Source organism: Diadema setosum, chromosome 6 (assembly GCF_964275005.1).
Source record: "Diadema setosum chromosome 6, eeDiaSeto1, whole genome shotgun sequence".
In the NCBI taxonomy this organism is placed as follows: domain Eukaryota; kingdom Metazoa; phylum Echinodermata; class Echinoidea; order Diadematoida; family Diadematidae; genus Diadema; species Diadema setosum.
Window position 1 is genome coordinate 21,954,512 of NC_092690.1, and position 12,222 is coordinate 21,966,733.

The 12,222-nt window shown below is 40.1% G+C and overlaps 1 protein-coding gene across 1 annotated transcript in view; it reads right to left on the bottom strand.

Moving 5' to 3' along the window:
* The window catches only part of LOC140229467 (dynein axonemal heavy chain 8-like), a 119,359-nt gene that overhangs the window by 2,142 nt on the left and 104,995 nt on the right, over nucleotides 1-12,222 (bottom strand). The window contains exons 75-86 of the mRNA XM_072309721.1: nucleotides 11,127-11,245; nucleotides 10,045-10,247; nucleotides 8,830-8,903; nucleotides 7,519-7,671; nucleotides 6,505-6,660; nucleotides 5,494-5,610; nucleotides 4,334-4,435; nucleotides 3,661-3,821; nucleotides 3,276-3,432; nucleotides 2,695-2,847; nucleotides 1,347-1,536; nucleotides 189-310 (exon numbers count right to left, since the gene is read on the bottom strand). Coding sequence (XP_072165822.1) covers nucleotides 189-310; nucleotides 1,347-1,536; nucleotides 2,695-2,847; nucleotides 3,276-3,432; nucleotides 3,661-3,821; nucleotides 4,334-4,435; nucleotides 5,494-5,610; nucleotides 6,505-6,660; nucleotides 7,519-7,671; nucleotides 8,830-8,903; nucleotides 10,045-10,247; nucleotides 11,127-11,245 — 1,707 coding nt within the window. The remainder of the gene's footprint in view (nucleotides 1-188; nucleotides 311-1,346; nucleotides 1,537-2,694; nucleotides 2,848-3,275; nucleotides 3,433-3,660; nucleotides 3,822-4,333; nucleotides 4,436-5,493; nucleotides 5,611-6,504; nucleotides 6,661-7,518; nucleotides 7,672-8,829; nucleotides 8,904-10,044; nucleotides 10,248-11,126; nucleotides 11,246-12,222) is intronic.

The following is a 12,222-nucleotide window of genomic DNA, read 5'->3' on the forward strand; positions in this document are numbered from 1 at the left end:
ATTTGACTCATTGGCGCAATTTTAAGAGCTGCTCCTTGGCAAATAAGGAGTGAAAAAGCTTCAGCACACAGACCACTGCCTGAAGCCCTGTACAGATTATTATATTGGTGTGTGCATGTGTGTCACTGAGTTTGTGTGTAATGAGGGAGATACAACAGAGGGTGTACGAAGGCAAATTTCTGACTCACCGCTGGGGGTGCTCCAATCTCCTCCTTGAAGGACTTGGTGACGTCGTTGTGCAGGGTGACAGAGTCCAGGGCCCAGCCCTTGTGTGCCCTGGTCACCTCCTGCCGCATGGCTGTGAGAAAACCTGGAGTTTAGGAGGCATAAATCAATCAATAAGCTGTGTAAATGTTTACACAAAAAATGTTTTTAAAAAAAAGAGATAATGGTTGAATATTTGAGTTGTACTATGTTGACATGGAGATAATAAAATAGTCCATGGGGGGCTAAAAGTTAAAAAAAAAAACCAAAACAAAAATAAGCTGTCAATTTTACTTCTCTGCAATAATATTGCACACTGACACAGGGTTCACATATTAAGTTTGCAAATGTTGGGACCCGTTCACTCCTACCCTTCTCGTATTAAGGTCCTTATTCTCTAGTTGTCTCTATCCAATGGTGTCAAAGAGAAAGAACTCGATTAGAAAAACTTGCACAGGGCACCTCATTTTTAAAGCTGCTTGGGACTAATGCAATTATCTTGATATACAATATCTGTATCTTGTATCTCGTAATATTAGGGATGAAAATAAAGTAGTATACAGGGAAATGAGACCTGCAAAAATTACCTTGTTATATCAGGTATCGGGCTACAGACAATTCCTGTTCCAACAAAGTCCTCAGGACTAGCAGTTTTCTTTCATTACATCAAACTTTCATTATAGCAAATCAAATAAAGTATACGAAGGTAATTGAATATAGATAATAATTTTGGGACCTGAATTTTGACTTTGTTGCAACGACATTCCATTATAACCATGTTTGTTAGAATGGGAGCAGGGTTCCCAGCATTTCAAGAAAACAGAATTCCCTGATTTTTCCCTGATTTTTTTTTTTTTTTCCTGATGAAGTATCAACTTTCCATGATAATTATTTCAATGCTTTTCCAGTTTCATATCCAATTTTCATCCAGTTTCATCCAGTGGATGTTGTTTTGATATACAAAATACGACAGAGTCTTACTGACTATTTTCGATTTTGGGGCCAATCAAAATTCCCTGACTTTTTCCTGACTGGAAAAAAGTAAATTCATTTATCTAATTTCCCTGATGGGCTGGAAACCCGGAGGAGTGGCTGTTTATCTAACTTTGCTAGGTTTAGGTTCCAATGCTATTAGCACTCGCCTTGAGGGTTGAAGAATCCAGTCATCCAGAAGACGTTGGGTCGTCCCTCGAAGCACCAGGAGAAGAACTGGGCATTGCGCTCGATCAGCTCGGTGAACCAGAAGCCCAGAGTGGAGGACTCCCAAGACACCTTGCGCCACAGGGCGGGCACCCGGGCGTCGTACATGTTGTCCAAAGCGTCTCGTAGGTTCTGAGGAAGGGTTGGAATGTGACAGGCAATTACACAAATTAAATTTTGCAGATATCGCATAACATAACAGTTGCAATCCTTCATGAGGGCAATCCAGTCATTACCCAAGATTGTAGAAATGAAAAATGATTTATATGAAAGTAAACAAGAAATGCAATATGAAATACAAGATACATAATGATCAATGATATTTTTGAATTCACATTTATAATAATTGCACTATAGTAATACAATAATCAAAAAGGTTTGGAGCACTTCCATAGCAATAATGTATCTGTCTTTAAAACACAAGCTGGCAATGACAGCTCAAACTGGAAATATACATGTGTATTACAGCATAATTTATGCAACTTGCAGCTAATAAGACACTCTTTGCAAGGCAACTGAAAATCCCACTGCAATTCAACTTAGAAAGGAGATAATTCAAATGCTTTTGGCAATCACTGTTTCATACACATATGTTTTAATATAGATTTGGTCACATTACATTTTGATATCAGATGCAATTTTCTGATAAATCTGTCAGAAGCAAGACTGTATTGCACAAAAGGGCTACCAAATTTGAACACAAAACCTTCTGGGGAACTGGGGTATTTGCACTGTAAATAATACAGCTGGTAAATACAGCTGGTTTCAGGCCTCAAATATTTAATTTTATGAGACTTCATTGGTTACTGATACCACAGCTCAAATAGCGTACCGGTCTGTTTGCATGAGGGCCTGCCACAATGGGCACACAGGGGGAAGTACAAAGTCTTCTGCACCCACCCAACCCTGCCCCACCCCTCCCCCTCCTTCCCTATTGACCGATTCGGGTTCGTTGAGGGCAGCAGACATTTTATGGCACTGGGCGCAGCCATGAGCTCAAATTGCGGTGTCTCAGCGCCGACCCCCCCCCCCCCCCCCCGCTGTCCCCCACCCCCGGGGCAAAAGGTTTATCGCGCACTTGTAACAAAGGTTCGCACACTAAGCAAGCATTCGCGCACTCAGTACGAGACGCCCATTGGCTAAAGCAACCATGCATCAGTTTTTCATTTTGCGCGCGTGCTAATGTAGGGGGAGGGGTGGGGAGTGGGAAGGGGGAGTCCGCTGAGACACCGCGTAATGGTGCTGCCCATGCCAAAAATACACATAGCGCGTCACAGAATTGGTCAATACCTCACTCATGATGATGGTGCCCTCTATGGCCAGTCGGAGGTCAGTCAGGGTGGTGCGGACCAGGCTGATGACGCGCTGCATGCGGTCGATCTCCTGGCGCAGGAAGATGTTCATGGAGGAGAGGGCACCCATCTTCTGCAGGCGAGCCTTGACCTGGAAAAAGCGACGGGGCAGAGGCACAAGTTGAGCAGTATGATCGGAAAAACGGGTTAAAAGCCATTTGTTAAAATTTTTAAGGTATTTTATCATCAGATAGAGTAAGTAAAACCTGTTGTAACTTTTGTATCATGCATGTACTATCAGCTTGAGTTGAATTGCAAAGTACATATTCACCACAGAATCTTTTATAACCTTGCAATTTCATTTTTTTTTTTTTGGTATGAGTGTTTTTTTTTTGTTTGTTTATATATTAGTTAAAATATTAGAAAAAGTGGCCTTTGCAGACAGGTGGCCACTATAAACAGGGTCATTAACATGGCTTTTCTCTTGTGGAGCAATGTGTTTAGTGGTCGCATATGTCAGGTGGTCGCTAAAGACAGTGGTCACTAGAGACAGGTTTGACTGAATACACTGAGCTGTACCTCATGGGGGATGTAGTCGGCTGGGAGTTTTTCCAGCATGTCATCACACAGCTTGTAGACGATGCTCTCCCTAGTCTCCCCGCTGCCCCCACCCGTATCCTTGGGCTGGATGTTGAGGATGGTATCCAGCACCTCCTTGGATGTGTTGCTCTGGTAACTGCATCATCATTAGAAAACAACAATCATCAAGTACAGCATAAGCTGTTATTTTTCCGTACAGATACACACCGATTTTTGCAAATGTGGAGATCACACACATTTTCACGAGATGTTGTTTTTGCGAATTGACACTGATGATGTCATAACTGTAATATTACCACAGCGTACATGGTTGTGTGTGAAAAGAAAAAACACCGAATGGTAGGCAGGAGAAAACATGACTCACGTGATGTCAGCGTTGGGATGCAGTCCAAAGACCTCAGGTGAGTCTGTGAGGGGCAGGGTCTCAATCACATCCATGTACTCGTGGACCGTCTTACACTTGGGGATGGTGTAGCCCGTGTAGAACTTGAAGGTGTCGTGGAACATGTGGTCCCCAAACCAGACCTGGCAAAGACAGACAGCAGCGCAGGTGACCCCCACACAAATTTCTAACATATCGGACATCAACAATTAGTCCATGGATACTTATTATATTGGTGGCCATCAGAAATCTTGCACTGATGTACAACTCTGGCATATTTTAACGAATCATAGATTTCAAAAGATCCCTCATGGTTCAAAGTAAACAACAAGAAAAACAATTTTTTGAGCAGTCTTCAAATCTACACTGGATGATATGTCATTTCCCTTCGACATGTTTATTGTAATAACCATGCTGCTAAAACATACAATAGTAATTAGCAGCTGCCTCGGTTTCCTTTTTTGCTGATTTTTTCCTACACGAAAGAAAGGAAGGACTCCTATCAAGAATTATTTACATTTTCCTGGCTTTTTCTTCCACAAGAGGTTACAGGCACCAATTTTCTAATTCTAAGGTCTGACACTATGAGTACCATGTTATGTGATGCTAAAACTGCTACATGCCATATGGACTGTAGGTTGGATGGCATACATACCTTGGCGAATGTATTCAGCAGCCTCTTGTCATAGTCATCAGTCACCCTACCACCGTACTGTACCTCCCCTAGCATGTAGCGCACTGTATTCCATGACACGCCCTACAAAATATCAACAAGTAGAATGACAAGGTCTTAAAGTTTGCATTATCATTAATATCTGCTCACTTGTCTATCAGCCCCAAAACTGCATATTTATTTATATTACTAGCTCCCTAATGTGAACGAAAATGATCATATATGTATAATGCAAAATTGAGAAAAAAAAGAAATGATTTTTCTTTCTTTTCTGTTCAGCTCACACTGATGTCACTGACAAACATGTATTTTCACTGTATGCAGAGATTAGTATGTACAACATGAAGAAGTTTATTCCGTACATGTTCTGATTATCAAAAAATTTACAAAACAATGTTACATCTACACATGCTGACCACCAAAATATATTTGTGAGCGTGCATCACAAAACGAGCAAAAAGTCGCACACACTGATTTTGTGTGAGGACTGAACATATGTGAAATGGGTCAACCTAGCCGATCCTGACTTTTTCATATTTTCTAAAAGAGCATGTCTTCTTCTACATTGTGCTAAAATTTGGGATCATAAAACGATCAGGAAAGTGTGTTTTAAGCAGTTTATCTCGAACAGATTCTTTGGTAGAAAAGTGTGATTAGGTGTTTCTTTAGAGTCCCCTTATCATGTCTTAAAAACCTTGTACACACTCTTAAATTTCAACTCCAATAACTTTTGAAAGGATGATGCTACTGCTTTGAAAGTTAGCATTGATTATGGACAGAATGTGTTGATAAGGCATGCTCAATTTCAATTTAATCTGATAATCCCTCCATTGTTGTTACTCTAGTGATTTCAATCCTGTTTTTTGTCCCATTCATCGCACAGCCAGCACGTCTTGATAAAAATTTAGTGCTTGAATAGACACTGTACTTCAGAGCCTCTTTTCTCAGTTTACACTTTTCCCCGAGTGTGTGCTTTCTTTCCAATATTTAAATAGGTTAGGAGAGTCCACTTGATTTGAGTTATACAACATTTTAAAGCTTAAAGTCTGCTCTTTCAGAATATACTCTTAACTGAAATTTCATGTCTGGCGACTTCGTGTTTGTTTTGTGATGCAGGGTCACACTTCATAATGCGCCATTACTTTCTTCTGGTCGATATCATCCAGGTGATTCTGAATGAACTGCACACTAGCAGCTTGGTCGGCCTGGTTGAACTCGTAGGGGATGTTCCAACCCAGTGGCCCAAACTTCCTCCTCTCCTATAGGGCAGACAAGCGGCAAAAGATACATGTCAGAGACAGAAAATTGAGAAGGAACAAGCATGATTGCATCAAGAGTTAAGTAGGGCAGCATTACGCTTCTTATTGAAATCATTACTGTTCTCTCTTGATTATAGGGACCTACAAACATTATGGTTGTTATTACACCCTCTAATGTTTACGGTGCAAGTTTGTTTATTGTTTGTTTGCTTGTTTGTTTGTTTTCATTTTCTTCTTCCTAGTTTAAAAGTGGAGTGGAAAGCAGAAAGCTGTAACATAAAAGAAGACTAAAAGTTTTCCAGCCTTTCTTAATAAACCCAGGTTAACAGCTTCCAATCTACTTCCTCTCTCTGATCTGAAGATGATAAAGAACAAAAGTCTTGGTGGAATTCAATGCAAAATGGAGACACACATCCATGCTTCCTTTTCAAATCTAGTGCAATATTCATGTCATCCCCCCCCCCCCCCTCCCCACGAAAAAAAAAAAAAAGTTATTTGCAATGACATATACCTCAAATTTCCACCTAGGATATCAAGGTGCTGACCTTAAAACTCAACAAACGGGAGCAAATTGATGTAAAGATTCGCAGAATTATATTTGTCTCTGTACACAATTGACTGCTAAAACAGATATGAAAAGAAAATATAAATGCTAGATCAACGATTTTTCTTTCTTTTTTTTCCTGAAAAGCCTAGCATGGTTCAACGTGATGAAGACACAGATTCTTCTATACCCATCAGCAGGACTAAGAGTTTAACTTTATGGTGTCAAAGATCTCTTTCTTCTCTCATGAATCCATTATTTACGGTTATCACATACACACCCTACACCCAACCCCTTGTTCCCACCCCAACCCTGGCTCTCCTACATTTCTGTGCTCCCCTATCACTAACCTGTACAGTGGTGTGGAGGAAAGCCACAGCATAGAGCATGGGCTTCCAGTGGGGCAGGTTGATGACATCCAGCTGGTCCTGAGTGATGCTGGTGAAGGTTCTCTTGAGGCCCGCCTTCACACCCTGGGGCGGCTCATTGGTGAACTTGATGGAGGACTGCCAGGAGGAGAAAAAGAAAACGGTTATTTATTAGATACATTCACATTACAATTACAATGTACCTACGGTATTCCATACCGCAGTACTTTATTGGCATTATTTCCATGGGCAAAATACAGAAGTAATACTGTACGCATCGAATATTTTGCATAGTTTTTAGTTTCCCAAATTTCTCAAGCTGGGTGCTATATGCGAATTTAAAAACACAAAAATATCAACTCATCCCAACATGAATGCAATGTGTATGCATACATTTCTCCATTTAGTACTGTCATCCACATTCGCAAAATTTAACCACTCACAAAATTGTCAGAAGTCCCAATTCAAACACACCACACACACACACACACACACACACACACACACACACACACACACACACACACACACAAACTAGACTCTCTAAATATATGCCATATACAGTAGAAACTGTGGTTATTCACTATCTACTGTTCTCTTCATGAAATACCATGGTATTTCTGGCCCAAAAGCACTATTAAGAACAAGAAGGGGAAAAAAATATATCAAGAGTTTTATTGTAAAATGAGCTAAGCGCCATTTTTAAACATTTCAAAGTATAAGTAAGTCCATCATCAGAAAGAGCAAAATTAAACCTTTCCAGTAATACCTCACTTGTGACATAGCAAGGAATATTCTAGAAGTTATGACTAAAGATATCTTGTATTTTCTTATTATTTTCTTTGCTTTTTTAGCAGTTTTAATGACAAATATCTCAACAAGAATGGAGTTAGCTCGTTTTGCGATAAAACTCCTCATATGCTTGCAACAGGTCCAAGCACAAGAGCATTAAAGGTGTGAATGCTTTTAGGGAGAGGTGCGTAGATTAGACTCTACCTGCAGGAGACTGATGGGGAACTGTGGGTGGACCTCGGTGGTGATCCAAATACGGAAGGTCTCATGGGCGGTGTCTTGGAGAGTCACTGTGTCAAGGAGCTCATCCATGAACTCCAGTCCCAGATGGCAGTTTTGCAGCAGCACCCAGCCACCCTAGCCAACAAATACAATTGAATTTTCATCAAAATACATAAATATATTGACTAAAATCACATTACTACTCATCAGGGGGGCATTTCATGAAGGAACTTGTCGGATAAAATATCTGACAAGTCAATTATATCCGACAAGTTCAGAGAAATCAGCCAATCAGACTAAAGAATTTCTCAAAACTTGTCGGATATAATTGACTTGTCAGATATTTTATCCGACAAGTTCCTTCATGTTTCATCAACGAGTTCGTCTGAGGTTTTCACCGACAAATTTGCTATCAGCCAATCAGACGCAAGGATTTCAGTAGCTTTTAACAGTTGTCAGAATGCAAATCACTGACAAAAAGTTTCATGAAACGGTCCCGTGGTCACATATAACTGGGCAGCCCCGACAATTGCAAAAGAATTGAGTAATAAGGACCACAATGGCTTCATCTGTTCTTCATCCTACTGCACAGCAGAGACGATGGTGGGTGCTTTACAAAGTCAGTGGAAATTTCTTAATTTTAGACGAAATCGGCTATTAAAGGAATTAAAATGTTGCCAAAGTATTTCAATCCCACAGAATGTCAAAGGCTACACTCAGTAGTGGCAAGCCTCTTGCTTTTAGCACCTCAAAATGGTAAACTGTACAAGGGCATACAATAGGAAGTTAAATCATACACGCGAATTTTATAATGTGATTACAATTAATGTAATGTGACTGCAACACAAGCCAAGGATCAAGTCTTATGGACAGATCCTTTGCTCTAAGAGAGTGGAGTGCTGTTAATATTTGTTTTTGGTTTTTTTTTTCTTTTCTTCTTCTTCTTCTTCTTCTTCTTCTTCTTCTTCTTCTTCTTCTTCTTCTTTTTGATGGGGGGGGGGGGGAAGGGGGTTTACCTGTTTTAATATATTTAACATGCACAACTGACTAACATGAACATGAAAAACAATGTCAGAATGTTTGTGGCTGTGTATGTACAATGTACATTTGTCTCTCTAGCTGAACTAATGTTCACACATTCACCTACTGGTATGTTTACTTCTATGCTTGCTGTTTCGCTACTTTTGTCTTTGTTCCTGTTTCATTGTTCTGGTTTGTGGTTTTTGGTTTTTATTTTGTTTTTGTTTTTGCTTTAGTTTCAGAGTTACATCAATTTAATAGGGTTCTGCTTACCCCTGCCATGGACTGTTGAATGAGACGTCTGGCATGAACCTCCTGTCCCTGGCCCATAGAGATGGCTCTACAAGCTGTCAAGGGTAACAAAAAGTAGAAGAAGAAGAAAAAAAAAATTGATTCGGTGTATGAGTACCAAGTTTAACTTCAAGAATGTGAAAGGGTACCACCGACATACAAAAATATTACTTCGAGGGTACACTTCACTGTAATTACCACAAAACGCCAAAATAAGGCAAATCATACATGGCATCTGTTCATTTATCTATTTATTTCTACATTCATTTATTCATGTATTCATTCATTCATGTATTCATTCATTCATTCACTACCAATTTCTTTTTATACTTGAGAGGAAGGAAGATCATACTAATGAGGCAAGGTACATTGCAAGAAATGCATATCTATATCTCTTATATCTATCAATTCATCTATCTATCTATCCATCTATCTATCCATCTGTCTATAACTCCATCCACCCATCCATCCCTCTGTCATCCATCCATCTGTCAATCTACCCATCCATCTACTATATTATAAGATTTCAATAGTATACAAATAGTGAATAGTCACGAGTGTGATGGTACAAATTTTCCCACGGGGTGAAAGATAGAGGCTCTCTATTCAACGTGGCGAAGCCAAGTTGAATAGTGCACCTCATCTTTCAACGAGTGTGAAATCTTGCTCCATTGCACGAGTAAAGACCATACACTATTTGTTTTATACAACACCTCGAACGTCAACAGATTTGGTCCACACAGATTCTTGAATTTAGCACAGAAATGACAACCATTTTCCGTGAAAACAAATGAGTAGCCACACAGTCGCAGTCACCGTGTACGTACGTACGCGAAACAAAGTTGTTTACAAAAATGAGTGACAAAAGTATGCGCTTGTAATAAAAGCACACTTGTAATTGAGTGCGCGCGGCAAATGTTTGTTTATTGTGACATCAGAGCCGTGCGATGAAACAAAAACTTTGAGTAAATCATGACTTTAACACGGGAGTCGATGGAAATAGGTGATGCCAACCATGTGCTATCCATTTTTGCTCACACAAAATTACACGGCTGACAGCCAGAGCGTGCGATGGAACTTTTCACTAAATGTCATGTGATGAGCAATCAACCAATCAGATAGCTACATTCTAATTAGGTGTTGTATAACAATGTGTTGTCCCTCTTTCGCCATCACACACAAGGTTCCTGCACTCACCAACTCTGAGCTTCTTGCCGAGCCCCTCGATCTGGTTGGTGGGGTCAGAGCCCATGGAGAGGAAGCAGATGAGAGGGGTGCGGGTGTCACTCTCCTCCCACGTCTTCTCCAGGTCCAGGATGACGGGGTCGGCGTACCGCGCCCCCATGGAGTCCGCTATGTACTTCCTGGCCTGGGGGATGGTGCGGTCTGTACACCAAGACCTGCAATAAACAGGTGAAAGTGTATTCCTCTATTAAAGCCCGGGAGCCCGACTTTATATCTCAAACCAACAAAAGCTAGAAAAGCACTCTATCAAGAGCGCATACCTTGTCCAAGCTGGTATAATTCCCACCTATTATTAATATGCATGTGCTAATCATCCAATTTCCCATTATAGAAGACTTTGTATACGTCAACAGATTGCAGTTGCGCAGCACCTCCAACAAGTGGAGCACGCGCTTAGAGCGCCTATGCAAACCTCAAATACGCGCAGCTTGATCTCTCAAGTTCATTGACCCTATGTATCTCCAAAAGGATAAAAAAAATCTTCCAAAAAATCCATAAAAATTCCCAGATCACTACCAAAATTTAGTCATCTGTTTCTTGTGTCATTATCAACTTTTCCTGCAAGTTTCATTCAAATCCGTTCCAAACTTTTTGAGTTATTTTGCAAACAGACAAACCAACAACGATGATCACTTAACCTCCTCTTTCCTTGGCAGAGGTAATTAAAGGTTCAACCACCTTATCTGACCGGCTAGTTTTTGTCCACATTGTCACCCTTTCAAAAGTTTGATCGCAAAATGGGTGAGGCACTATTATGTAACATTTTAAAGTCCGTCCATCCATCCATCATTAGATAAAGCAATACTAAACTTTTCCAGTGATACCTCACTTGTGAAGTAACAAGGAATATTCTTCAAGTTGTGATTAAAAATATCTAATTTTTCATATTATTTTCATCTTCTTCTTTTTTGAGCAGCTTTAATCACAAGTATCCCAATTCCCCAAGAATGTACAGTGTAAAAGTTTCATTACAGCTGTGTCACATTCAACCCAAAAGAATAGACAGCAAACAAACAAGCAAGATATCCACAGGCCTGATAAGCAGCAGTCTGCGGAAGGTGTCCAGGGAGCTGTTGTAGCCATCCGGGATGATCTCCTCCTCAGGGGCATCCTTGTCAAACCACACCTTCCATGTCTTCTCATTGCGCTGGATCTGTGTGAGGAGGTATGTTTCCATTATTAACACTTTGTGAGTTTTATGAGTGCCAATCGGCACAAAAACAATCATAGCTTTGTACAAACCGTCCAAAGTCTCTGGCACAGAAAGGATGAAGAGGATGGGGATACTGCATCTTGGGCCCCATTTCATAAAATGTGTCAGGTAGCAACTCTTGCTGGAAGGGCAACTTCCCATAGTAACAGCCAATCAGTAAGCTGGATTCTTGTTGTTACTATGACAATTGCCATTCCAGCAAGAGTTGTATAGTACTATATCAACTTTTTATGAAATGGGGCCCTGGAGCTAGAGAGGAGTGTATTCTACAACAAATGTATCTGCATTGAGTGCGGTTGCTATGATAGCAGCCAACTATTAACCAATCAGCTGTGAGCAGTCATATTGCCATGGTAACCATTGCTTTTGCATCATTCAATAATTTCAAGCCCACAGACTTCTGAAATCGGGCCTAGAAAGAACACTCTATAGAATAATCGTAAGCCAATGCAGCCCCTATTGGATAGAGTACTAGGAAACTGAGAGAGAACTGAACGTTACTGTGTAATCCTCTGAATGCTAGCAGCAACTTCATATCAATCACTTTCTAATAATTGAAATGTTTAGGTGTTGGTTTTATATGTAAAAGTAATTTTCGATCATCATGTATGAAATAATGTATTATCAATGGGCATACCAACATGGTTGTACTGAGTATAATCACTACAATCTGACCCTAGCACATTATTTGGCATCAACACTGATGTTACTTTATGAAATACTGAGAAAATTACATTTTTTTTTTCACTTTCCTGATGATTTTGAGAAATGACTATTGATAGAATGATATGACAATCAAGCTTACTCAAGGAACAAGTAAAAAGGCAAGGGAAATGATGAAACACTTTGATCCTTATGGACATATCAGTCTAAATCCTACTAAAGCAGATTCTGCAATGCACAGATACTGTGTAGTG